The sequence below is a fragment of the Neodiprion virginianus genome, chromosome 4, assembly GCF_021901495.1.
Source record: "Neodiprion virginianus isolate iyNeoVirg1 chromosome 4, iyNeoVirg1.1, whole genome shotgun sequence".
In the NCBI taxonomy this organism is placed as follows: Eukaryota; Metazoa; Arthropoda; class Insecta; order Hymenoptera; family Diprionidae; genus Neodiprion; species Neodiprion virginianus.
This window is the reverse complement of record NC_060880.1, coordinates 25,627,635-25,655,451: the sequence shown is the minus strand read 5'-3', so window position 1 is coordinate 25,655,451 and position 27,817 is coordinate 25,627,635. Positions and strand designations below refer to the sequence as shown.

At 41.1% G+C, this 27,817-nt stretch overlaps 2 protein-coding genes across 8 annotated transcripts in view; one reads left to right on the top strand and one right to left on the bottom strand.

Annotated features, from left to right (window-relative positions):
• LOC124302148 (uncharacterized) overlaps positions 1–27,817 on the top strand; it is an 88,233-nt gene that overhangs the window by 53,556 nt on the left and 6,860 nt on the right. For 4 of the 7 annotated variants that reach the window (XR_006907641.1, XM_046757975.1, XM_046757978.1 and 1 more), the window contains 5 exons: positions 15,201–15,768; positions 18,979–19,371; positions 22,065–22,477; positions 24,488–26,131; positions 26,839–27,011. Coding sequence is in view for 6 of the 7 variants with exons in the window: in XM_046757975.1 (XP_046613931.1) it covers positions 15,619–15,768; positions 18,979–19,371; positions 22,065–22,477; positions 24,488–26,131; positions 26,839–27,011 (2,773 nt within the window). In the remaining variant the exon portion in view is untranslated. Of the gene's footprint in view, positions 1–14,903; positions 14,977–15,200; positions 15,769–18,978; positions 19,372–22,064; positions 22,478–24,487; positions 26,132–26,838; positions 27,012–27,817 lie in introns of all 7 variants that reach the window. The other 3 variants (XM_046757977.1, XM_046757976.1, XM_046757979.1) reach the window with 3 other exon arrangements.
• Positions 1,708–8,314, bottom strand: LOC124302149 (balbiani ring protein 3-like). The gene is made up of 4 exons (XM_046757980.1): positions 8,127–8,314; positions 7,535–7,811; positions 2,066–2,278; positions 1,708–1,948 (listed from the first exon to the last, which is right to left on the bottom strand). The coding sequence occupies exons 1-4, from the start codon at positions 8,236–8,238 to the stop codon at positions 1,939–1,941; spliced, it is 612 nt and encodes a 203-aa protein (XP_046613936.1). The 5' UTR covers positions 8,239–8,314; the 3' UTR covers positions 1,708–1,938.

Here is a 27,817-nt window from a genome sequence, read left to right as displayed (position 1 = left end):
CTTTCCATAGCGCTGAAAACAATTGGACGCAAAACTTTTTTGAGTTGGAACCAATTTCAAGTAACGATCCGAACGAATATTCGAATTTGTGACAGTTTCTCGAGCATTGTCAAAAAAGGTAGAACTTTGCAAAGGTTTCGATGTTTCGAACTTGAAAGTGATTCCGTATGAAAAGTTTCAAAGAAATTAATCTGAAGTTTCAGAGTAGCTGCTATATTTTGAAAAGTTTTCAACAATTCACCTGAAAAATGACAAGAGCCAAATTGCCGAATTCGACATGGAATGCTCCACATGTGCAATACCCTGTAAAAGAGAATATGAAGGAAAAACTTATTTTTATCCCATAATTACTATTGCTGTTGTCGCGTTACCGCCATAATTATTCCAATGAATTGATATATTCATTCGAAAGCGGCACTGATTGATGATTAGCTTTGAAATTCGAGATGGTAATACGTAATTGCACTACTACTACTTTTATTCCAGTGATGACCGTTAAGGAGTACTCGTGCAGGTTAATGGAAAATGCCAGGCTATGTATTTATTGATCGGGCCCAATGCGAGGTACAAGTTGAAAACGTTGTCGCAACTTTATTTGAACTTAAAAAGTGAAGCATCGGGTATGCAAAGAATTAATGTGAGATTCAGTTTTTTCGTTTTTACCGCGCCGTTATACTTCGACGGGGCAGTGGTTACATATTTTCCTAGATAGATTTGGTACATTTATAGGAAGATAATGCATAGGAGGTGAAAATGAGTATAATGTGTACAAAACACGGTCATTGACGGGATCTTAACTTTTGAGTAAAGAAATGTTTTCAAAATTGAATAACGGTATTTCAGAACAGTAAATATCAGTGTAAATAAATGCGCAGACAAATGTTTCAGCTAGGAATACATAGGCGAGCTTTGACTTGTTTGGAACGTTATTCATGCTTGACTATTTTTTACTTTCGTTCATTTATAATTCTTTGCATTCAGAATAAAACTCAATTAGACCCATTCGATGGGTAGTTTTACTGAAAATCTATGTTTCCGAGAAACGTTATCTCACCCGTTAGTAGTTTCGTAGAGTATTCGCATAAAACGCACAAAGGAAAAGATATTCCCCAATCGAGATCTAAGGCGTTCCATTTGCGACGAACAGTGTTGCAACCACGGATGTCTTGTGGAGAAATTATCGACACCGTGTGAGCCGCGAGATGTAAATATACGCATGGTTTCCCTAAGGGAACAGTTTAATAATTAATCGCTGAGTTTATCCACGTAGCGTTAGTATGAATCACGCGTGATTATTTCTGCGACAGCACATCGAAAGAACATCGGAGTAGGGAGAAGCGCGCGTTTACGTCTGAGAACGAGAAAGTGGTTTTTTTTTTATTGTACTTCTCTTGTGAAATTGAAATCTGGAAACCACGCTTTTTTCACACAACGTGTCGCGTGCACCGTGGATGCAAAGCTTTCTTCGCCTCGTGTATTTGCGGTATTCGTCTTCGGCCCGCGCATCGTAAAAAGACCTACTTTGCGTCTTTGATGCACAATTTACTGCTCAAACCGCTTGTTTCCAAGTCGAAGGTCTCTTCTTTATCCCCGTTGGTTGAGGTTGATGCGACCAACTGCTGACTGCCTTTTATAAAATTCAAATTATATTCCGTCAAACTCAGAATGTTCTTCAGGGAATTGTATAGTTATGTGCGAAGATGCTTATTTCTCAAAATGACATGATATTTATTCGTTTGAACAAAAGTTTTGCATACAAGGTTTTCCTCGAGCATAATAAAACGATATCTTCCAATTGTCAAAAATAAACGACAGCACTACTTAGAATTATTTTGACCACCAAACCAAGAAGAAATTAATCAAGCAAATAAATTGCCTCTTGCGGAGACGTGAAGCCAGACCGTCGATACGCAGGGAGACTCGTATGCGATTATGTAATTATTTACACCTGAAATAGAACGAATGTCCGTGAATGTGCGGCATGGGTGATAGAAATTGTCAATGTAGCAAATCTGATGTCTCCGTGAAAATTCTCAGTACGTAAATTAAGGATCATAATACTGACTTGCAGGCAGCTTCGCTCCAATTCCGGTTAGTTGAACATTGCATTCGCATCATTATGCACTTGCAGGAACAGTCGTCTTCATCCCACCGCATTTCTTTTTGTTCTTCGCATTTCATTTTGTTCTCTGTTTCTGCCTTGCACTTACATTTGCAACTCTTCTTATCGAACATTTGTCGCTCGTTGCAGTCCCCCTTCGTTTTTTCACACATACACCTGCAAATTTGTGTTTTCCATAATAAAACAGTAATCAGCTGCCGCGTCAGCAACAGTTGTAATTTTTGCTACAAAATACACTCAGCGTTGAGAACTTGAAACCGATCAATAGGAAAAATAAATCTGCATCGTCCCTACGACATCAATGGCTCGGTGGGATTTCGCGTTCTGAGCCCTTACGGAAAAAAACACAACTTGGGTGTGAGTTCGTACCCTCAGCTCAAAAACACTGCTGAATGCCCATGAGAAAAAAGTTGAGGGTGCGAACTGCCATGCAAGTTGGGAGGTTTTCTCGGAAAATATGATGAGAAGTGTTTCGCTGCTGCACGAGTCGTACAACGGGGAAGGAATTTTTTGTAAATCTTGAGCAATTATACGAAACAACGTGCGTATTAACATTCCAAAATATCGATTCGAATTCCGGAGTTTTTAGACGGTGCCAAGACTTTTCTGCGTTTCTCAGATTCCTGAAATTCCCTATAACTCCGTACACCTCGAAAGCGAACACTTGACAAACATTAACGTTCGAAAATGATCAATTCTCACTTGCAACTGCCGTGTTCTTCGACCTTGACAACAGCGCACTGCTTCGTCCCGCTGCGGCTGTACCAAGGTTTTAAATTAACGTAAACTTCAGTTATCTTTGTTTCTATCGGCTCACAGGATAAGCCAGGCTTACAGTTGCCGTCGCATCGTTTAACGGAAGCTACCGGTGGCTGCAACCAATACCCTGGTATGGGTTTCAGATCAACGATGCGATCGTAGACTTTACACATGACGTTTCTGAAGTTTTGCGTTATTTCGGGGTTCGCCGTTGGACAATCTGGGGAGAGAAAAATTGAAACCTATTATAGGTTTATTCATTAAACAGAGTCTTTCAAATATTTGAAGTGAGATTTCTCTCGTAATTATCGCTGGCAAGTTCTTGCGCGCTCTGCGTATTCCATAAGACATTCGGATGAGGTTTAGAAATCTTGGAAGAATTACTGACTCCGACACCTGATAATATTGACACTGGCTGGCCATGCTCCCAACGAATCGTCGGAATTGAGACATGATATTATTTTTGGACTGACCCTCACACCAAAGATTTCTTATCCTTCCTGCAATACTGATACTCTAAACTTGAAGTCACGGAAGAAAAAGAAAATGTCATTCGATTCGCGGCTCACTCTTTTCGAGTGGCCATCGATGCTGTACAAAATTTACGTTAAGGTGAGTTTCCCACAAAAAATTATTCTGTAAATTTAAATCAGCCAAATCTCAAAGCGACTTTGCGAAAAAATATTTTCAACGGGTGAACAATTCACGGGTATCAACTATTTTCGGAAGAAAAAATTACTCTGAAACAACTCCAAGTTGTGTAGGTTATAGATCTCCATGCTTATACAATCCATGGAGCTGCTTCACCCACCTGGTGTAAGATTATTTCAGAAGAGGACTCCGTGTACAGATTACCGGTTGGATTTTTCATTTTTTCAGTTTTTGTTTCATAGATTTGCTTTGAATAGCAGGATTTTGTGTGAAATAATAACGTGAAAACGTAATCTTGTCCGTGATAATATCGTCTAGGATCGTTTCGTCCGGGACGGATTTGTGTAAAATTATTTTGTTCCAAATCATATTGTGTACGATCAATTTGCGTAGAATAACTTCGTGCAGAACCGATTTATGTAGGAACAGCGCATGTTCGTTATTTTTCTATTTTTATCGGGATTGAAACTGTGGAACTCACCAATCTCCGTATGATTCCCATACTTAGACTCGATTACTTCACATTGGGCGATTGTCAACACCGAAACAAAAATGCAAAAACCAAAGGAGCCAACCAAGTTCATGATTCGTGCTGACTGATCCGTAGATGGAAATGACAATGAATACTTCACAGAACAGCGATTTGACTCGTAAGAAAGCTCGTCGAGTTCTGTGTTTCCTTCCATTTATAACGGACCGTTTTATAACTACCGATGGACTCAAGGATAACCCTTGAAACCGCTTCCACCACTATCTGTATGAGAAACACAAATGCGGTCGTCTAGAGGAAAGTTAGAAAATTGCGAAGTTTATTCTCATCCGCTTCTTTATAAACAGTGTGTTTCTTTTTTATCCTTCTGTGATGTGGTCAACGCATCCGTCTACTGATTGCATTTTATAAAATTGAAACTTTATTCCAAAGTAAAAATCAAAATGTTGTTGAATCGGACGAAACTTAAATCGCAGCGTAAGACTATGCGCGTTTTTCACGTATAAATCAGTGTGGTTTTAGAAATTTTCATATATCATCAGGCGTGCGTTTTTGTCGATTTGAAATTTTTCAAAGTTCCCAAAACAAGAGACGAAAAAAGCGGTCTAGAGAGTACTAGAGAGAGAAAAAACAAACCTGCCCCTCTGTCCCTATTATAGGTTACTTCATCAAACAGAGTCTATCAGATATTTCAAGTGAGATTGTTCTCGTAATTATCGCTGGGCTGGCAAGTTCTCGCGCACACTGCGGCTTTCGTAAGACATTCGGAAGACGTTCAGCAATCTTGGAAGAATGACCAACTCCGATACCAAATAATAATAATACTGTATACTTGATGTCGCGAACGAAATAGGATTTGTTAAAAAAAAAAGGAAATGTCACTCGATTTGCGGTGCACTTCTTTCGAGCACCCATCGATGCTACACAAGATTCACGTAACTGTCACTTTAACCCAAAATCAATCGTCACAAAAATTAGCTATAGCACTAAATCATCCTACACGCAACTGCCCTGTGAAAAAAGTATTTCGAACGGGTAAAAAACTGATATCTTTTCAGTATTTGCGAAAATAAAAATCTTCAATTACAACTTCCAAATTATATAAGTTATAGATATCTATGCCATTACAATATGTGGAGCTGCTTCACCTGGCTGTTGTAAAATTTTTTCAGAAATGGACCTACTCCATACGATTACCCATTTAAATAGTTTTTCTTTTTTTTTTTGTACTATAAATTCGCTCTGAATAGGAAGGATTTGTATAGAATACTTTTACTCCAAATCAATTTGTGTACCTACAATGAGTTTGGGTAGAATAATTTTGTGTATACCGATTTGTGTAAGAACAGTGTACACTCGTGGTTTTTCCGTTTTTATCTGGATCGAAATTGTGGAATTCACCAATCTCTGTATGCTCGTCGTGCATAGACTGGATTATTCCACTTTGGGCGATTGTCAACGCCGCAAGAAAAATGCAAAGACCAAAGGAACCGATCAAGTTCATGATTCATGCTGAGTGATCAGAAGATGGAAATGCTTCCTTACATTTGCAACGGACCGTTTCCTAATTACCTATCTCTCTCGGGAAAAGCCTATGAGACCGCTTATACCACCACCTACTCAAGAAACGCAAACGTGGTTACCAAGAAAACAGTTTGATAATCGCCAAGTTTATTTTCATCAGCTTGTTTCCAAGCAGTGTGTTTCTTCTTCATCCTTCTGGGACGTGGTCAATACATCCGTCTACTGATTACATTTCATAAAATTGTAACTTTATTCCAACATGAGACTCAAGATGTTGTTGAATCGGACGAAATACAAATCACAGCCAGAAAGGATGTACATCTTTTATGTCTAACTAAATAAGTGTGGATTTTCAAATTCTCACATATCGTGAATCATTCATTTTCGGGAACTCAAAGTCTCACAAACTACCCAAAATATCAGATGAAAAAAATGTCTCCGTCCTGGGATCAATCCTGAATAACGATCAAAACAACTAGTAAAAGTTTTCCTAGTTTCTCAAGAATTGAAAATAATTGAAAATTGATCAACATTGAAAATTTTTAACGCAAAATTATTTCCACTAAAGAAAATGGACTCCTTCGTAGGTATAGGTCGACTCTGAGAAGAAGTCGTGTGAAAAACGATCTTCAATTTCACAATTACTTATAAGGTCGCCGTATTACTACCGTCGTTATTCTGTTCAATTTATTTATTTATGTTGAAAGTTTCACAAACAATAAGTTGTTTCTCGAGGATAAGAAAATGGTACCAGGCAGTTGTAGAACATAAATTGCCATACAGCCAAAAGTTATATCTATTTAAAAACCGAAAAGAAATTGATTAATAAGAAAAATATGTCTTGCCGAGATGCGGTGAAACCAAGTCGTGGATTTAGGAAACTCGTATGGGATTACGCCATCAAACACATCTGCAATTGAATAAATTTTCGTTAATGTATAATACAAATTAGAGACACTGATTGCGTTATTAATGAGAAGTGCTCCGAATTAAAAGCATTCCAGTAGGTACAAACCGAAGGGCAACATTAACACAAGTATTTCGGCTTTCAAATTTTGAATGATGACAGGTACTCACTCGCACTCCTCTTTGCTCTAGTTAGGTTGAGTTGAAGAAACGAAGCCGCTCTCCGTTGTTTCAGAATTACACCTGCAAATTGGTATTTTCCATAATAAAACAGTAATCAGCCGCCGCGCCGCGTCAGCAACGGTTGTAATTTTTGCTACAAAATACATTCGACATTCAGAACTTGACACGGACCAAGAATTACCGAACGGAAAACGCAGTTTGTAGATAACGTCGCAATCTCGGCAGACAGGAAAAAGAAGTCCGCATCCGTACGACATTTATGAAATGGTGGGATTTTGCGCACTGATCCCTATAGGAAAAAAAACTCAACTTACGTGTAAATTCGCACACTCAACTCGTAGACAATGCTAAATAAATGCCTAAATACCCATGAGAAAACAGTTGAGGATGCGAATTTACACCCAAGTTGGGGGTTTTCTCCGCGAGGGAGAGAAAACTGTTTTCATAATCGAACGCCAGTAATCCATCATAATATAAATCGCGTTATCGGCAAATTGTAACGAGTTTCATGGTGGTTAACAGTGCAAAGGAATGTTTCAAGTACATAGACGGCCTTCCGCGCATGTTAAACATAATTTTTGCTTCAAAGTTTTCTATTTTCGTTAATTTATAATCCATTATGTTGAAAAAACAATCCAATTAGACGTATTAAAAGATCGTTTCCTCGCCAAAAATATGATGAAAAGTGTTCCTCTGCTGCACGAGTTGCGCAACGCGGAGGAGATTTTTTGCAAGTATCGAGCAATTATATGAAACAACATGCGTATAAACATTCCGAAATATTGATTCGAATTCCGGAATTCTCTGCGTTTCTTAGATTTTTTAATTTCCTACAACTCCGAACACATCGAAAGCGAACACTTGACACACATCAACGTTCGAAAATGACTAATTCTCACCTGCAACTGACGTGTTCTTCGACCCTCACGACAGCGCACTGCTTCATCCTCCTGCTGCCGAGCAAAGGTTTTAATTCAACGTAAACTTCAGTCATCCTTGTTTCTATCGGCTCACAGGATGATCCAGTCCGACAGTTGCCGTCGCATCGTTTAACGGAAACCTTTGATGGCATGAACCGATACCCTGTCGTGGGTTTCAGATCAACGAGGGTATCGCGGCTTCGACACATGCTGTTTCTGATGGTTTGCGCTGTTCCGAAATTCGCCGTTTGACAATCTGGAGAGAGAAAAATCGAAACCGTATTCCTCAGATCTCGAATCTGCCCTGCTTCCTGTAACGGCCTCAAAACACTTGAAATGATATTGTACGATAATCGCTTACAACTTTTCACACTTTCACTTTCACTGCGGTATTCAAAAGACAGCTAAATGATCCCATAATGTCAGGAATCTTGGAAGAATTCAAAATTTCGATAATAATTGTGATGCGGTGAACTCAAACGAAACCGATCTTTATCAAATAAGAAAGTCTAATCCGATTTACAAATCGCCGTTGTCACATTTTTATTAACATTGAAATTGTTGAACTCACCAATTTCCTCATGGGCGTCGTAATCCGCGTTGCGCTTAGACAGGATTTTTTCACCATGGGCGATTGTCAATGCTGTGAGAAAAATGCAAAATCCTGACCAAACGAACTTCATGATTTCTTTACCGATCTAAAGATGACAATGACTCTGAAATATGTCGTGGTATTGCGCTCTGACTCGTAACAAAGCCCGTCGAACTCTGAGCTTCTTCTTATTTCCAAACGAGTTTTATAGCTGCGCACTCCCGAAAAAAAAAATCACTGATACTGCGTGGCAAATTTAAATTGAGCAACCAAGATAACTGTTTGAGAACCAGTCAAGTTCGTGTTTGCTCGTTTGTTACTCGGCAGATTGTTTTGCGTTTATCGCTTTGGGATAAACCCACATCAATTAGAACGTCTCGCGATTCGACCATTACGGAAAAAAGTGACGACGTAAAACAAAGTTTATCTGCCTGATTCCTGTGTCATAATCATCTGTTATTTCAATGTGGATTACGTATATATATATATATATATATATATATGTCAGATATACAGAGTTGAATAAAGATTATAACACAATTTATTTAATTGTAAACCGTAGAGGCACGGAACAACACAACTTTATTCAAATCGTTTTTAAATTATTCTAAAGAAGTAACCAAGTTAAACAAGAACAAAACAAATTCAACCAAAACAAGTTCCAACAACGTCATACAACCGGTGATCAAAATATAACAAAGACACAATATCGTGATGCGACACGGCCATACTGACTAGCACGCGTCTCGAGTGCCAGTTTTTTTCATTCTTCTAATTTATTTCTGAAACAAAAAAAACATCGAAGAAACCTTCATTAAATCTCGTTCGGCTTTCCTGATCATACAAGCCTGGCATCCTTGCTCAGTCAAATCCCTTGTTATCTCTACATCATGTGTGCAACCATGTGCTTTGCTTTATTTGTTTCATGACTTCTCTCAAATTCCTTATCCAAGGCACCAATAGCTCTGCAGGCATGCCTTATGCATCCGTACACGTTCTAACTATTGCCTTCATCCACAATAGCTCTGCAGGCATGCGTCACGCATCCGTACATGTTCTAACTATTGTCTTCATCCACAATAGCTCTGCAGGCATGCCTTACGCATCCGTGCATGTTCTAACTATTGTTTTCATTCACAATAGCTCTGCAGGCATGCCTTACGCATCCGTACATGTTCTAACTATTGTCTTCATTCACAATAGCTCTGCAGGCATGCCTTACGCATCCGTACATGTTCTAACTATTGTGACTTGCCGAATCATTCTCAAGTTACATCAAGGCTTTGGGTTCAAGGATTCTGGGTGATCAAGTCCAGCGAGCCTTGAAAGCCAAAGTCGCACTCTCGAAATGAAACAGCGATAGCCAACAGAGTCTCATGCTCTCTTCGGATTTCTTCAAGTAAATCCGGCTAAACCAATTAACAGAGTCCCCTGCTCTCTTCGGATTTCTACTTCCAAATCCGGCTCTACCAGAATCATGTTTCTGCAAATTATCGCTACATTTGTTTTCAACAACCGATTGTGTTAACCCACAAGGGTTCATGGTTCATCTCAGCAAAACATGTTTGCACTCATGACTTTGTGCACTACAACATTTTTTTTTTTCTGTTTAAAACAAACAAGTCACTTCGGAACTTTGTTCTTACCTTCTTCACTTACTGCGACACAGCTGTCCTGACTCGCGCCATATCCAGGAGCTGCGATCAGTTTATCGTGAGACACCTTAACGCTATTACGACCTCTAAATCCAGAAGAGCCTATTTTTTTAACTAAATACCTATTATTCGGAAGCTCCATGACAACTTCCAAAGGACCGCGATATTTTGCATCTAACTTTGTCTTAATTCTATCGTTGTTTCTAACCATAACAAAATCCCCAATTTTAAATGGTTTAACTGGTTTATTCTTTTTATCAAACCGTTCTTTATCTTTTATGGCTTTTGCTGTAATGCTACTTGTAGCCTCTGACCTGAGCTGTGTTAAATTTACATTGTCAGTCTTTACACACCTATGCTTTACACGTCCTATATCTATTGAATTTATTTTTGTGCCAAACAAAATTTCAGCGGGACTTTTCAATTATTTTATTCAAATCTTTCTTAACTATTTTGAGTACACATTTTTTTGTAACTGGATTTCTTGACAAAAAGTCCGCATGCTTCATTCGTTCACCCGCGCGATATTCTATTTCGAATTCAAATGACTGCAAATATGCCCACCAGCGATAAACTCGTGGAGTAAGATCTTTTTTAAGGCTTGCGGCTTTAAGCGAATTACAGTCAGTCACAACTAAAAATTTACGTCCTACTAAATATTGTCTAAAATGTTTTATTGCGTTAACAACTGCAAGAGTCTCAAGTTCGTAAGAATGGTAACGAGTTTCAGCGTCTATGGTACGTTTGCTATAATAAGCGACGGGATGTTTTTCTTTTTCAACACATTGTAACAATACGGCACCATACCCGAGAGCACTAGCATCGGTATGTAGTTCGATTGGAAGATTAGGGTCGAAAATTCTCAGTAACGGTTCTGATGTTAAATAACTGACAAGCTTGGCCCTGGCGTCAGTGTGTTCGTCTGTCCATGTAATCGTTTTGGAACTACCTGCAGTAAGTTTGTATAAAGGAGCAGCCACTTGTGAAAATCTCGGTATAAATCTACGAAAATAGGATGCTAACCCTAACAATTGCCTTACCTGGGTCCGTGTCTTAGGAATAGGTGATTGCACCAGGGCTTCGATTTTTCGAAGGTTGGGCCTCAACTCTCCATGTGACACAGTGTACCCCAGATAATCAATTTTTGTTTTCAAAAATTTACATTTTTTTAAATTGAATGAAAATCCTTTCTCCGCAAGTTTTGCCATCACGACTGCCAACCTATCCAAAGCTTCCTGTGCAGTTCTACCGGGTATAAGAACATCATCCAAATAAACAATCGCAAAAGAATATCTCAATTCACCCAAAGCGTTATTGATTGCTCTTTGATATACGGCAGGTGCATTCATTAGCCCGAATGGCATTGTTAAATATTCAAACTGTCCGTCCGGTGTAATAAAAGCAAGCTTTTCTATTGAATTTTCTTTTACAGGTATCTGATGAAAGCCTGCCGTCATATCTAATGACGAGAAATAGTACGCACCGCACAGTCGATCTAATTGATCTTGAATCAACGGTAGCGGATAACGATCTGCTACTGTATTGGCGTTTAACTCCCGAAAATCCACACACAATCTATCTGATCCATCCTTTTTCTTAACTAAGATAATTGGACTAGAAAACGGACTCCTGCTTTCTCGAACGATTCCTGCCTCAAGCATTTTATTTACCATATGTCTAACACTCTCACGCTCTAAAATTCCTAGCTTATAAGGTCTTCGCTGTACAATTTTATTTTCATCTTTCAGTCTAATCTCAAAGCTGCCAGATGTTACACGAATCCTAGGAGTATCAACACTCATATGTTCCGCGTGCAGTCTTAACAATTTCAAAAGTGATTCTCTCATCTCTTCCACATCGCAATCTACAGTATCAAAATTAGTAGTTGCAACACACGCACCAACAAACTTGTGTAATTTTGCAAATTTAACTATGGTTCCATCTAATGTGACTGAGATGCCATTTGCTAACAATTCTTTACCCAGAATTATTTTTGTGGACAAACTTTCGTCCGGTACTACAAATAAATCAATTTCAACATTGATGCTATTCAACTGTGCACACACTGAGATCATCTCACGGCAATCCACATACCCATTTCCTAAGCCCCTCAAACGCGTACAAACGACTTGTCTTTTACCAGGCAACCTCTCCGCCAAACTCTCTGTTACAAGAGAACAGTCCGAACCAGAGTCAAAGATGAACGTCAACACCTTACCGTCAGCAAGCTTCAGAGTATTCTCAGTGGAGGTAGAATGACAAAGCCTCACTACCTTCTCGTTCTTCTTAGGGCAACTCGGGGCAATGTGTCCCTCTTCCTTACAGTTGTAGCAGGTTATCGGCTTCTTTGACCCCAAACCTCTACCGTCCAGTTCCTTGATGACCCGTGAGTAACTGCCACGCTGTGTCTGCAGAGCTGTTCGACATTCGGCCTTCCGATGTCCTTTTCTTCCACAATTGTAGCACTCGATGTCAAAACGGTGCGACTTACCATCTCGCGGCGCCAAAGTCTTAGTATGTGGACCAGGGGCTCTGGAGGATGCACGCGGTTGATGGAAGTCGGTCGTTCGTCCATCAAGGTACGCCATCGCTTCTTGTAGGCTTTTAGGAGATTCTCGCACAAAGATGTTGCGAACAAATCTATTTTGCGCCGAATAGGATAATCCCGTAAGTTGAGCTGCAGTCTCGTCCACCGTTTTTCTCTCGTTGAGCCACGCTTTTAATTTTCTCCCTTTCTTCATAAAATTTTCGAGTGTAAACTCTGCGTCTTCCATCCAAATCGTGTGCAGCTCCGACGCAACGTTCTTATTTTTCGCATACGCACTTAAAAACTCAGAACGTATTTCTACCCAGCTTTTTCCTGAGGGATCCATACCAGTGAACCACTGTGCCGCTTCGTCTTTAAATGCTTTCGCCAAATGCTGGACAATTTCATAATCATCAGGATTATAACGGCGAATCCACTCGTCAACCATTTTCACCCAACCAGTCGCGTCAGTCGTTTTCGGATCAAATTTGATGAGATCCATCGGAACACGTTCTCGTCTGGAAAGCAGTGCAAGCAGTCGCAGATTTTCCTCCTCCAATCTTGCCTGACGTTTTCTGTGCCTACGGCTTCCGTGCTTCCTTCTTCGCAAATCATCGGAATGTTCAGATTCCGATGTCGTCGGGGATCGGTGATTTCTTTTTCGTTTTCGAGAAGTTTCTACTCTGCCTGTGTCACTCTTTGCACTTCTCCACACACTTTCTTCTACATCTTCTGCCACACTGAAATCTTCCTCGTTTCGTTCCATCTTTTTCTCGAAAATTTACTGAGTTTTTTTTTACTTCTTCACGCTTAAACGTTCTTTATCCCACTTCTGATGTCAGATATACAGAGTTGAATAAAGATTATAACACAATTTATTTAATTGTAAACCGTAGAGGCACGGAACAACACAACTTTATTCAAATCGTTTTTAAATTATTCTAAAGAAGTAACCAAGTTAAACAAGAACAAAACAAATTCAACCAAAACAAGTTCCAACAACGTCATACAACCGGTGATCAAAATATAACAAAGACACAATATCGTGATGCGACATATATATATACATATATGTATATATGTGGGATTTGGAGTAACAGGGATCCTACGTATTAAAGCGTGCGATGGGTAAAATATAAATGGATGTTTATTACGTTTTACAGGTGCGTGGATACGGAGATCTGGTTATTGCACGGTTACAGTATCGGTACTCTAGCATGTGTTGATTTTGACTTTTGTGTGTGAGGCGAAGGATCTTCGCTCTCGTTTTTGCCCGCTGGAGTGGGGAAAGCGCGCTGAGGATTATTCCCGAAATTGGGCGATAAACGCCGAGCATTGCCTCGCTCTAATACTAGAGCGAGTGCGTGTATGTGGCAGGCGCCACATGTATTGGACCATTTTTAAACTTTCCGCGATTAAAAGTCCAGATAAACTTTGCCCCTCGTAGTCGGCCACATTTGGTAGTGTAGATGCCGACGGGATGAGAATTAATTCAAGTAGAGATATGACTTGTTTACATATGACGCACATCGAATTTTCGAGTAGTTGATAGTCTGCTTGAAATTAAAAATGTTTACGTTTCTTGAAAAAAAATGATAAAACAGTAAAATGATAAGAGAGCGATGCCTGAATGAATGCGAGCCTCGAACAATGTTATTCAATGATTGATGGCTAAATACTAGACATAATCCGCAATATTGGGAAAAAAGTCGATACGAATTCAGTTTTTGGGAAAAAATCGAAAGCACGTATTCTGTATTCTTGCATGCTCTTCACAGTGCTGTTGGATTCATTGAGCTCTGATGAAAATCTGTTTCTAATGTAAAAAATGAACTTTGTACATACAAGTTAACCCCTAAAATAAAGAGTTCTTGAGAATATTCGAAGTGTGTTTTTCATCACTTTTGACAATTTATTACTATCATTATTAGTTATCGAAATCCCCTCCTTGTATGCAAAACAGAAAAATCATCTTGGGAGGTGGCCAACTTTGGAGGGGTGTTTCACCCCTTTAAAATGAGTTCGGGTCGATAAAAAAAAAATACGTATGTCATCGATTTTGACCCTCTATAACATACCAGAGTTTCATCGAAATCGGAGGGGGACACCTGAAAACGTTTCCTTGTCAGTGGTATGTAGTCGATGTGCCATTTAATGCAAAAATGATCAAGAAGATCCCTAGCAGTATTCGAGCTCATTTCAACCAGCCACCAGAATTTGGATCTGAAATATTTTTGGCACAATAGTGTACCGTAGTATAATTAGCGACAATAAAGTGTGTATGTGAATGGGAATTCTGCAAGAGATGTGACTTGATCCAAATGTTATTCGAGGGTGTTGATTTCGCATTCCGTACTCATCTCGAATTCGAATATTCAATGAAAGTAGCCAATTTGAACACAACAATTTGAGTGAGCCTTCAGGAGGATACAAAAAGCTCGAAAGTCGACGCGATTTTTTTAAACAACCCACAACCCTTTATACCACAATTAGTATCTTTACACAAGCTTAAGTTCCTTTTCAAGTTACATTGCCTCATGTACCACATTCCCTGATGTACTCGATTTATCGCAGTTCTAAGAACACCCAACTCCATGCCGTCCATGCCGTGTTGGCGCAAGTGCCGATTGACCGTGAACCGCATGAGGTTTGTAATCCGAATCGTTATATCCGCTCAATCTATCCGTCTATCCACCGCGGCACCGCTCAAATTTTGCTCATAAATTTAATTCGCAAATTGTATCGCACACTGATATTTCTGTGCCCTGCAGTTTTAATAAGTTTTCATCCCAAGGGAATTGCCCACATGCCCTCCCTCCTATTTTTTCTCTCTGCGGGTCTGCCTAACGAATTTTTCGCCCCTTGTTGCAGATCTTGGGTTATTCACGGTCAGGAGACGCTGCAGGAACGAAATACGAACATCCTGCGAAAGTCAACGAGCCGTTGACTCGTTGAAGGAAAAGGAGCGTGTTGAGGGAAGAACCTGGTGGGAAGTAATGGAGTCGCTCGGTATGACAATGCGAGGGGCTGCCTGAAGGATAGCTGTGCCAACGAAGATCTATAATTAAAGAAACATGCGCTGGTACGAATGAAGGGCTTGGAGAAATAGCGGTGCCGATAACGTGACTGAAGCGAGTTTCGTCATTGATTTGTGGAATAAGATGTGCGCGTACACTGGAAAATAAACTAACCAAGTTATTATCTTATCAAGCGCTCCTATGTTAATCTGTCGCTGTGTCTAAGTATTTCAAATACACACCCACTTCACTGGCATAAAAAAACGAGCAAAATGTTTGGAACAAAGTTCCGTTCGTGGATGGAAGCTCACATAGTGCGACCGAGGAAGAAGAAGGATCGGAAGAAAGGGGAAAAGGGTTTCGACTCGAACTGCAATTCTCCAAGCAGCCATAGCGGCAACAGATCCCCAGCTCTACATCAGGTGAATAAAATTTCGTCACGTGTATCACTCGCATCACTGTTTCAAAACTGTTTTTCAATGGCCTGTATCAGAACGAAACTGAAAAGGTTTCCGCCCCGTCAACCAAATGTTAAGAAAGGGTTGTAATAAGATTGCGGCAGGTCTCTTTCTGCCCAAGACCAAAGGTGGTCTTTGCTGCCTTTCTCTGTCCCGTCTTTGCCCCCGTGAAAAGGATCTTTATGGTCCCTTATGTTTCTCGCTCAGCAATTTTTCTCCCTTGCAATCGCGAGGTATCATATGGTGCAACCTTGGTTGGCATCCATCCTTTGGTTATCTCGTTGCAAATGAGCTATTCATGATATTCGTACGGTTGAATGGAATCTTTTGATTGCCAAAGATCACAGGGGTCGGTGGCACTAGCGAAGGATGTATTTATGTGTCGGACTGTGCCTGTGTGCAAGAGCTGAGTAGAGAATTCGTTGAAGGATTATCTCTCCGTTCCTCGCTCACGATGTCAGGAACCTAACTCTGTACCCGCATTTCTGAGCTCCTTGCCGACAGTTGGCAATTAAATTACACCCGCTGCAAACCCGCCATTTGTATTATTCCAAATTGTATGAAACTGCTGTATACGTACATCACCCTGCCCGTTTCCTCAACGTGACAAGATTTCACGCATAAAATTACGAGAAGACACAGCCGTTCAACCCGGTGTTCTCAAACTTCTTCTCCAGGGTTGTTGTTCAATTTTGTCAAAAGTATACCCACAAGTATAACAATTTGCTTCACGTGTTTGCTACCACTTCTTACGTATTAGCGAATCTTGTGAAATCCAGGAATGAAGCAAAAAATAATATAAACGAATTAAAGAAAAGAGCACTAGAATTCTACAGTGAATATTATTTTCGTTTATCATGCCATCCAACTCGAATTACCTCTATAATCCCCATTTAATTACGGTACGAGTGAGGCACACTTGGTTCTAATTAAACCTGGCCATTATCGTCATGACAAGGGTGATATGTAATATCGAATCGTATTCAACCTTTTCAGTATTCGAAAATTTACACCGCAACGGACATGGGAAAAATAGAATTGATTATTTTCAGTATACTAGTTGAAGATACCTATAACTTCCAAACCATGTAGATTGCAAAATGTAATTCCGGTGTGGACATCCATTGGTCATAATTTCGTGTCAATTTAACATTATCCGACGTCATTCTGACACTATATGATGCTAAATTTTCTGAACGACCACAATAATTGTTCTACAGTAGTTCATACAAGCCAAATTGAACATCATATCTTTCACGGTAATGGTTTGCCGTGGGTGAAGAAATCTTTATGCAGTATTCTGGTATAGGCTGTGGTCTCAAAACCGGTGCGGTTGATGTTGTGCAATATAACTAGTTTGATGTTCCATTCGGTAAGGTAATTCATATATTTATTCGCCAGTTCTGTATAAGCTTCCTCCTATTCCAATTGAAAATAAGGTACAAAGTGCCATGACTGTAGGACATGATTTTCGCCGTCACAAAACCATAAATGTAGAGCGAAGTTGTAGTCAGAAGACAATTGGGCATGACCCCAACCAGGATACCATTCCCGCAGGAACAGCGCTCTCGTTTGTTCTTTGATAACTGCCAGCCGCGGTGGAGCCAAACCGAGTGCCATCTGGTTGAAGCCAGTAACCGGCAGAAAATGGAAGGTATCCGCAGCGTTGGTCTCGCGTGGCTTGGCCGCGATTTCGTAAGCTTCGTTAGTCTCTTGAAAACTCCCCAGCCGAGTGTAACAGGATCCAGAATCGGTCCGGTAGACCAGCAATGAAGAGTTGGGGTTAAGCAGGGCAGGCGGTTATTTCCGCGCGTCGTTCCTCGGTCTGTTTTACCGGACCAACTAATCCTCCTCCAGTCGTGCCACGGGATCCTCTGTGCGCGATACTCGGCCACAGGCTTATAAGCTGTTCATCAAACTCTATGGAAGGGTTAACTTGGGGGAAGTTGGAACGCGCGTAGCATTCCTAAGGCGAATCTCCCCCTGAAGAAGACCCCCATCCTCCATCCATTCCCGTACCCTTATTCTCTTCCGCGACGAGCCACCAACAGCCCGCCTAATTAGGGATCTCCTCCGCTTTGCCAACTTCAAGAGGCCTGCGCCGACGTCGATGAGGACGCGGAGAGCGGCTTACTTCGGTGATTTCATCCGCCGCGTCTACGACATACACTGTACCTATACACGTACCTGCGCAAGGAAGTCTCGCCGTGTTTCAAGGGTCGACGGATACTGCACCCGTCATTAATGATGCAGCCGGCACAGTCTCCAATTTTAACACTACTCGAAGGAAGCGATCGCACGTTTCACACGTTGTAGCAACGAAGGACTTATTGTGAGGAGACATACTGTTCCCAGTTGTGTCTTTATCCAGATGTGCATAATGTAAACTGATCTTCGTACCTTGTCTGACCTCCAAAAGTGGAAGCTCAAGTATAATAGCTGTTTAATTCCACGCGTCGATGTTCCGGCTAATTTAGAATGACCATCGATGTATTGTCACTTTCTGAAGGTTTGGTCATTCTTGTGGTCGAGAGGATTTTCAATCTCACCGTCCAAAGAACAGAGTCCAAATAAACGTCGCTCAACATGCAGATGCTCTCCAAACTTCTAAGAAATTACATTTGTCAGTCTGATAAACGACCTGGTCCAGCCAATCTTCATCCGTTGATGTGCTGCAACGGTTTTCATTCAATTCACGTACAGTGACCGATACATTGAGTTCGTTCGAGTAACGAAGCAATGGACCCGACTAAGGTCGCAAAACGCGCGCTTTTTATTCCTCCACCCCGTTGAACCTGTCCGCCTCTCTGTAATTATCGACGCTCTAGCACTCGACTACCCGCAGTCGTCGTCTGGCTTGACAATTAAAAAGTCTGGACTGCAGCGTTTTCGCTCGTGTTTTCTCTCTCTCGCTCTTGCCGCAACTACATCCAATACAAGCCGATCAGACTGACCAGACTTCTGCTCGACTACTTGAATATCTGGCACGAGCCAGACGCTTTGCGCTCTGTCCAGCTCACTTCTATCGGCAAACTTCAGTCCTGTTCTATACCGTTGTAGTCGAGACGTCGCCGCGTCGCCGAGTCACTTCACGAAGCGGTGATTTGCTCTTTGAGGAAGCTCCGACCGCGCGAATCGAATCCTCCTGACGTCTGTCCGTCCGTCTTCTTCCAGGTTCATCCGGCGGAAGCGCCGTCGAAGAACCTCGACACGATTCACCTGCAAGCCTCGGCGTACACGACGGTCACGACGTCGTCTGGGACGTCGGCTGGAACTGGGAGCGTCCATCTATCGTCGCCTGAGAGCGCCTATAGCACGGGTTACTCGACAGACGGGACTTCACCCGGGGCTAGTTACCCCCCGGAATATTACATCAACATCAGGACGGGGACCCATTATTTCCAGAGTAGCAAGGGCGGCAACAAAAAGCTCGGCGAGGAAACCCCCGTACCCCCGACCGACGGGGGAAACGACCAGAAATTGATCCGACTCACCAACGGAATGGAGTCCAATACCAGGGTCAACCCCAAGGAGTTTAGGGATGCCAGGACCAGCACCCCGAACAAGGTGAGTGACGTTTCATAAATTAGATGCGAACTAATAATCCGAGGGTGGAAACTATTTCGAGCTCATTGGGTGTGTGTGTGTGTGTGTAATGTGTATGCTAATTTAATGATCGATTCGACATTTTTCGTTCGATGACAATTTTTTATTTTTTTTTCTTATTTTCATTAATAGACATGTTTACCAGAGTTACGAAAAAAACGTTATCCACAGAAGCAAAAAAGAAACAAATAATAACTCACGGTGGTCATAAATTTTTTGACAACTCTGATTTCCTTTTGTCTTTGGATGATTTATCATTCAATTCGAAGGTTACTTCTTTTTCAGATTAAATATCGACTGTATGTAATTCGAAATTGCATTATCCTGTACAAAAATAAATATGAGGTCAAATTTGGTAATGTTATTTCGATTTAGGGCGTTATTAAAATTGAAATCACGTTTAAACAGCATGTTCAAATTTCATTGCTTTGTCTCGACATTTGAAGGAGATTTTCCATGTGGGGTCTAAAGTCTTAATTTTGAAATTACGGTAATTCAAACACAAAGGCATTGAAAAACAAATTACAAATGCAAAGTTTACGTGAATTCGATTCTCATTGGACGTTTTAGAATGAGAATGAAATTGCCAGTAGAATTGTAAATGAGAAAGGATTGTCAGACGAATTTATTAGAATCGAGTTAAAAGCGATGTGTAAAATACTATGCGAAGAAACGGTATAAAAATTCTGTCAAACTTTCTTCGCAACTTCTTCCAATTCGGAAATTCAGGAATCCTAGATTTTTTCGAAGCTTTTCTTTTCAGTTCAGTTTCGTTGAAGGTTTGAAAAGCTGAATCGCGTATCTTTCATTTATTTTATCTAACACGAGGACACGTTACCTCTAGACGAATGAACGCTTTGCGATTTTTATAATAGATTGCAGGCTGTACTTGCATCATACTGCGACCTACGAAATTTGAGCCTCTCGAGTCGAACGATCACAGAGCCGGTAAGTTGACACGCGGTTCCACGAGGCTCAAGAGAGCAGAAATATAAAAGCCGGAGGGGCGAGAATCGGCTTTGAATATATCTCAAAGTCCCCCTCTGCACTCGAGTAAACTACGCCACGCGAGCAATTTGTGCCACGTTAGAAAACGGGGACAAATACTTTGTATACATAGGGCATTCCGTGCCAACTCGGTAAATGATTGACCATAATATTTTTTGTTTCTCACTACGATCTTTTCTGAGATAGTGTAGCTCCCAAAGACCGTACAGTGTTTTTGTCTATCTTTTTATTCTTCTTTTTTTTCTTTTTTTTTCTTTTTTTTTTGATATCAAAAATTGGATAAGTACGTGCTCTCACCCTGAAGTTGACGTTGGAGTTTTGAAATTGAAAACCGAATAGTTTCGTTGTTGTTTTTAGCAAATACATTTAGTCATTTTTGAAGACAAGTTTAAAAAAATTTATAAACTAAAAAATAAAAAATTTCATGATCAATTGCTTACTCATCATTGACTTGGGATATACCATGTATATGTTGTATACGCGGTACAGCGGCTGGGTTTGCAAATGAGGATAGTATTAAAATTTGGGGGGCCTCGTTATCTTTTTTTGAGTATAATGGAAGCAAAATATCCACGTATATTTCTGAACACAGAAATCCACTCGAGGCGCAATTTGGTACGCTAGCTAAGGCGATTAATGACGCAAGTGAAGCTAATCGTGTGTTTCGCGGGACGAGATCAACTTCAAGAACTGTTTTCTCCTCTTCTTTCTACCACGAGGAAAATCGCGAGGGTATAAAAACGAAGCGAAATGATGAAAATCGATCCGGGGCTTACATCGTTTAAAGCTGATATCTCACGGGAAACTTTTGGGCAATATTTATTGTTCAACATTGCCTCACAATTTTACATTGAATTACGCATCTCTGTAGCCCACATCGACAATTATCGGTGTGATGTGTTCTGTGTACAGAAAGTACTACAATGAAACAACTGTTGTGTTACGAATCGATGGTTGCATCCTGTCGTTCGTCATTTTCCAATTTGCAAAAAATTAACTTCCACACTATGCGGCGAAACTCGTTATATCTCTGACCGTTTACCTGGGTATTTGTTTTTATTTAAAACTTGTTCTTTTTGCGTCACGGTATTCGATAATTGCTATTTTTAAATGAATATCGTGAAATTAGGTTGCGGCTCTCAGATCCTCCGGTTTTGTTTAAAATTCATAATTGGTAAAACACCGCTACAATTATAAAGTTTACCGACAAATTCAGTAAATTGTTGGCCATAATTTATGGTGCGAAAATTCAATTTAGATAAACAGAATCCATCCTCTGCCGTTTTCATTGTATTAAAGTTCAATCCGATATCGGATAATATCTATATATTCTGCGATTTTCACCAACAAATATCATACGCTGGTAGAAACCGAAGTATGAGCGGGACTGGAACAACATGGCGGAACAAATAGACAATCAGCTGATATTCTTAGGTTAATTACTCGAGTACGAAACTGTAGAAAACCTCGTGCTTGCGACGTGACGTCTATTTTCTAAAATTAATTTGTAACTATTGCAATTATTTAATATCGGTGGGAAAATATCGATGTTAAGACTTTGTTTAACTATTAAGCCATTTCGCTAGAATCTCATCATCTAATTGCTTTAAGATATAAAATTTTTTACGTTTCTTTCCAATTTCCAGATCTCCGAACACAACGTTTCGCAAACGATTCACGCGACGGTTCAGCGACAACATCAGCCTGTCCAGCAGAAGCCCCAAGCTCACAGAAGGACGGAGTCCTGCTCCGTGGACGCATTGCGGATTTCGAATTTCCTCCCGGTTCCGACTTCCATGCCCCCGCCGCTGGTCCCCTCGCCTCCGCTCCAGTCTCCCAGACAGCGTTCCCGCATCCGGACGAACCCGTGGCTCTCGGCCAATTCCTCGGGCTCGAGTACGACGGGGGTTAAATCCCGACTCACCGTTGGCGAATCGAGCAGCAGCTCGGGTCTGAAGCTGACGGAATCTTCGGGCAGCGCAAGCGACGTGAACGTGAACATAAACGTTGTGAGAAATTCCGAATTTCGTCCTGGGAGCCTCAGCGCCGGTCGAAGTCCGTAAGTTCAGCTGCTGCGCTCGTCGCCTGAGAAGATTGATGCGACTCACGGTATGGATCGAAAATTGGGAAGAGAGAGAAAAAATAAGTCTGTTAAACAAATTTCCAGCCACGTTGTTCGCGCCAATGCCAGTGAACGCGGATTAAACAACGTCTCTGATATACAATGACAATCAATTTGAGATCATTCGAATGACACAAGCTAAGATTATAACAATTTGAGATGCAGGTTTTGCCTGAAATATGAAAACCTGTTGTACCGTAGGTAGAAAAATAAATTTTAATCACTCCGGAGATAACTACTAGCAAACAATTTTTCAAGCGATTTCCGGAGATCTTTGCGGTTGAGGAAAATGAGTGTATGAACATTAAAATCGGATAAAATACGCAAGAGTTCAATCATTTTAAACGTTCTACTTGTAACATATTTTTTCAAATCGTTGATACCTTACGTTATTCGAATTTCTTCAGATTCATTTCCATAAAACGGCAAAAATGTTGATTCATTTGCGTTCACTGTGTCGTTTTGAGCCTTTTTAGGTGGTTTTTTCTCTTCTCCTAACTTTTGGTGCAGACTGTGGTTTGCATTCATCCTTAAATTACTTAATGCAAACGTTCGGCGTCCCGAAATCGATGTGCGAATTTACCTCTTTTTCAACTCGCCCGCCCTTTTTTACCCGTAGGCAGGGGAAGCTCCGTTTAGACGTTTAATTCAACGGTGCTGAATTCCCTGCTCCATTGATTTTCAGTGAATACATTTCGGTCAGTTGTATTATTCATTGCGTTGGTACTGCGGGATATTAAGTCCTGAACGATGGGTAGCATGAAAGAAGAGGATTTTACCGTCTCCCCTAAATTTCTCCGGTCAAAATGCTGCACCGTATATTTAGTATAATTTTCGTATATAACCCACGCAATACAAACTTTTGTGTACGCTTTAACGCGCAATAAGATAAAAATGGTTAAATATTTTTCCTCGTTTCGTGAACTTTGAACCGGTCTGAGATTAAAATTCATAAAATATGTATGTGATCCAGAAAAAAACATGTCAAGCGTTTCAGCATAAGTATGAATATTACGTAACATAACGACGGACTTCATTCCGCTGAACTTAATTGTGTAACTTGGGCTCTTGGAAATTCCATGAATAGTTTCATCTTGAGAGCAATCTTGAAAACTTAATTGTATTTCAGAAGCAACATATAATTCACGTAGTATCAAATTGGATCGATGTCTTCCTTTTCTTCATTAGCACGAAATTTGTAACTCTATTCACGAAGATCGCTTCGATAATGGACACTAGAACTTTTTTCAAGTAGATGGTACGATTCGACGGAATTTGAAAAATCTTTCCAACTTGCTATTTTAATTATTTTTTTGGGTACACAAATGACTTTCTTCCAAGAAGAATAAATTGATCACTGATCTCAGTTCTTTTGGGTAGTTTCGAAACTGGCTGACAAATATTTCTGGTATTTTTTAATAATTTCAATAATACAGTTACGCAATAAAAGAGAAAATAATAAAGAACGGTCGACTGAAGCGGTGAGGAAAAGACAATTTCTTAACGAGGAAACTTTTTTCCACTTATATCGTGTTTATTATAAACCGGAGGATAACCTTTACGCGCGAACTTTGTGTATTACATACAACATCCAACAAAAAGTTGCGACACGGTTTAAATTTACTTTTTATTCTCGAGGCAGCAACTTTTTACTAACAAGGAAAGTGTCAGATCTCCGCATCGCGGATTCCGCCGAAACTTTTAGGATAGTTTCTTTGGCCAAAAATACAGAGCTTCTGGCATGTAGTTCCATCCATTGTGTTTCTCTTTACCCCGGTTAAAATTGATTAAATTAGCAGTTTGAATTGCTACGAGATTGTATCAACTTGTTCAAAACGAAAGAAAAAAAAAATCCCATCCGATTACAAAAAAAGACTGAGCAAAATTCGTGGAATTGAATACGAAGAAAAGAAATGTATCATATATGAAATTCTCTTATTTTCCAAGGATCAACCAAAACTGGAGGATTTCACCGCGGATGGAGATCCGTTCGAAGGTTCCCATCTCGGTGGCACGCTGCAGCAGCAGCTCGTCGGGATCCTCGTTGACGCAAAGCGTGCGTTCGTCGGACGACGACATAACGCTGAACGAGATGATGGGTAAATACGACGAGAGTTACGTGTACGAGAAGGAGACGGACATCCTGTCGGACAGCGATCCGACGGACTGCGAGGACTACGTCGATTCGTTGTCGGACATCGACACGGGTCAGGACGGCGGCGACGAGAACGAGCCCTTCGAGAACGACGACTTCGACTTCATCGACAACGGGTCGATCCTCGAACTCGACAAGCTGGACTCGCACGCGGGCTTCCGGAACACGGGACACTGCACGTACTTCACCTTCAGCAGCGAGCTCAGCCGGAAGGGAACGCGGCTGCGGGAGTCGTTCCTGAGGCGAAGGACGAAGGATGAGAGCAGCTCGCACAGATCGAGCGTGAGGAGCGGATCTAGGCGGCAAAGCACGCGGGGAAGAAAGACGGACGACAAGTCGGCGGAGAAGCGGAAGAAGCGGGTGTCGCAGCGTCGCAGGCAGAGCTTCGCCGAGAAGTGCGACGACGAGACGGCGAATCTTAACCGCGTGCTGGTCGAGCGGATGCTGCTGAAAAACTCTGGTTTCAATCAGGGCAGCCGCAGCGTCGGTGGGACGCCGATTTGCCTCCGGCGACGGAAGTGCGACGTGAACAAGAACCTCTCGCCCGTCAAGCTGATACAGGACAGCGCCCTGGTGCGCTCGGTCATCGCCGAGAACGAAGTCGCCAAGCGGCGGTCGAACTCCGTCAGCTACGTGAACGGAAACGCGGTGCGGAGCCGGCTCATCGACGGCGCCTACATGGCCACATTCGCCTCGGAGATCGCCCTGATGGAGGCGGACAAGGAAGCGGACCGGAAGTACAAGGAGCTTATACTCGAGGCGGAGAACATACTGGTGAACATGAAGAACAACTCATCGCCGGTGGTCATGCCGTCGCCGAGGAAGATCCACAATGGACTGGCCAACAAACGCGTAGAGCTTATCAAGAACACGGAGCTGAACATCGAGCTGGCGCTCTCCAAGAGCAGGAACTCCCAGCCCGAGCTCCAGAGCGGCAGCATCAGGGACTTGGAGCACACGAGCCCGAAGAGACAGTTCGCTCAGCCCTGTTCCCCGATACGCAAGTTCATGGAGCGAAATTCACCCGGCGGTATTATCGTGAAGGAGAATTTTTACAAGCAGGACGTGCAGGTAAAGTGTCCGAGTTCACCGATGATGGTCAGGAAAACTCCGCAGAATTCACCTAGCAGGAGCTTCGTCCAGGCGAACAGGCTTCAGATCACCGAACGGGACGTTAGTCACGACGTCAAGAGTCGAGATCTTCGGACGTTTGTCCACAACGGTGTCAACTCACCGAGACAGCTCAAGGACAAACCCATCGCATCTCCCTACCTAAATGCGCATCGGGATTCACTGATTCAGAAGGAAAAATTACTCCTTGCCAAGAAGGAAGTCAGGTCTTCGAGGACCCTCAAAGACGAGGGACTGACATCAAGCTCGTCGGATTCCGACGATAGGTGCGATGTCAGGAAGAAACCACCGTTACTTACCTTCAGGTGTTTATTTATCTAACGATGTTTCATTCAACGGTTAGAATTTTCGATCCCCTCATTTTTTATCTATCTATCCCTATTTTTTTTTTTTTTGTTAACGTGTGAACATGTTCTTTGACAAATGCGCATGTGCCAAATCAAGCTAATCGGTTGATCAGACAAGTTTTTCGTCTGCTTGTCAGGTTTACCAACTTAAACAGACGAAAAACTCTTGACGCATGCGCACTTTGGTGTTCAGTTTCCTGAGACTGTCGCAGTACACCTTTCTAAGAATCCATTAATTACGCTTACACCGTATGAAGAATTATGAAGATACTCTGGAGAACTCATTCTAGTTCTTGAAATAATTAATATGATGCATCAGCTGAGACAAACGAAAATCTAGAACGTCACTCACTCATTCCAGAATTAATATAACACATTTCGCGTGGAATTAATGCCGTCGTTTATTCTCAATTTCATGAAATTAAAAGGAGTTTGCATCATCTCACGAAATTTAATTTTGAATTCTTACACGTGTTGTAAAAAAAAAAGTGAAATGTAAATTAATCCCAATTAAGAATACAGAGAATCTTAATGAAAAAAAGCATGAGGCATGAATCACTCCGATCAACCATAAGTCTCTACAGTTTTATTGTCGGTGTCATTAGAAAAGGAGTGAAAAATATGAGAGCGTGCCTGCATGAATTTTGTATGACACCTTTCTACAGGTCGATTGATATCGGACCGACGCGGGAGGGTTCTTCATACTGTCCCCAAAGCGAACCAGTTAAGCGAAAAGTATACGCGGGTAGCGTGACTTACGGGCGGATACAAAAGTCGCTGGGGGAGCACAATGTCGCTTTTAGAAACTCCGACGGCGACACGGCCACCGACGATACGGGTATGTACCCTACAAAGGATTCTTCCGCGCGTTGCTTTGCCAGTTGATATAATACCTGAATACACTCGTCATATTTCCAACAATTATTGACCCGATTTTATGCGATACACCTCATAAAGGAACGAGTGAGATAAATTTCCGAAAAGTAATCACCGGTAAAAAAAATTTTTTTATCATATTGTACGAAAACACAAAAAGAATGAGATGTGGTAGATTTTTTTAGCTTTCTGGTGGAAAATGATGAATTATCACGAAAAGCTTCAATCGTGTACAACTATCTGTAACAGTATGAAAAACCGTGAATTTTCATAAAATTGTACATACTTCTACGAAAAATTATGTCGGCCTAGAGTTTTCTAAGGTAAAAATAAAAACTAAATCCGTTTGCATTGTACGAGATGATAGGAAATTCACAATTGAAGAAAAACAAAAACAACAACACTTTTACTGAGATAATTGTAGGGAACTGGAAGTTAACTTACAAGTGTTGAGGAAATCTAGAACGCGAAATAAAATAAATTGTTCTTTTGCACAGAATTTCGCAGAAGAATATCAATTTTGACGAATGACTCTCTATAAGATCACGAATTTCTAAGAGAAAACATGAAATAGTATTCTTGAACCACCACTAGATGCCTCATCCCTCTCCAAAGAATAGTTGATGAACACAAGTAGAGTACCTATAGCAATAGCCTACATTTGAAGACGCTTCTAATATTTAAAACATGATCACGGTGGAATTAGATAATCTTCCAGTTACTTTTCAACTAAGTTTAAAAAAAAACAAAATCCTTAATTACTTCTCT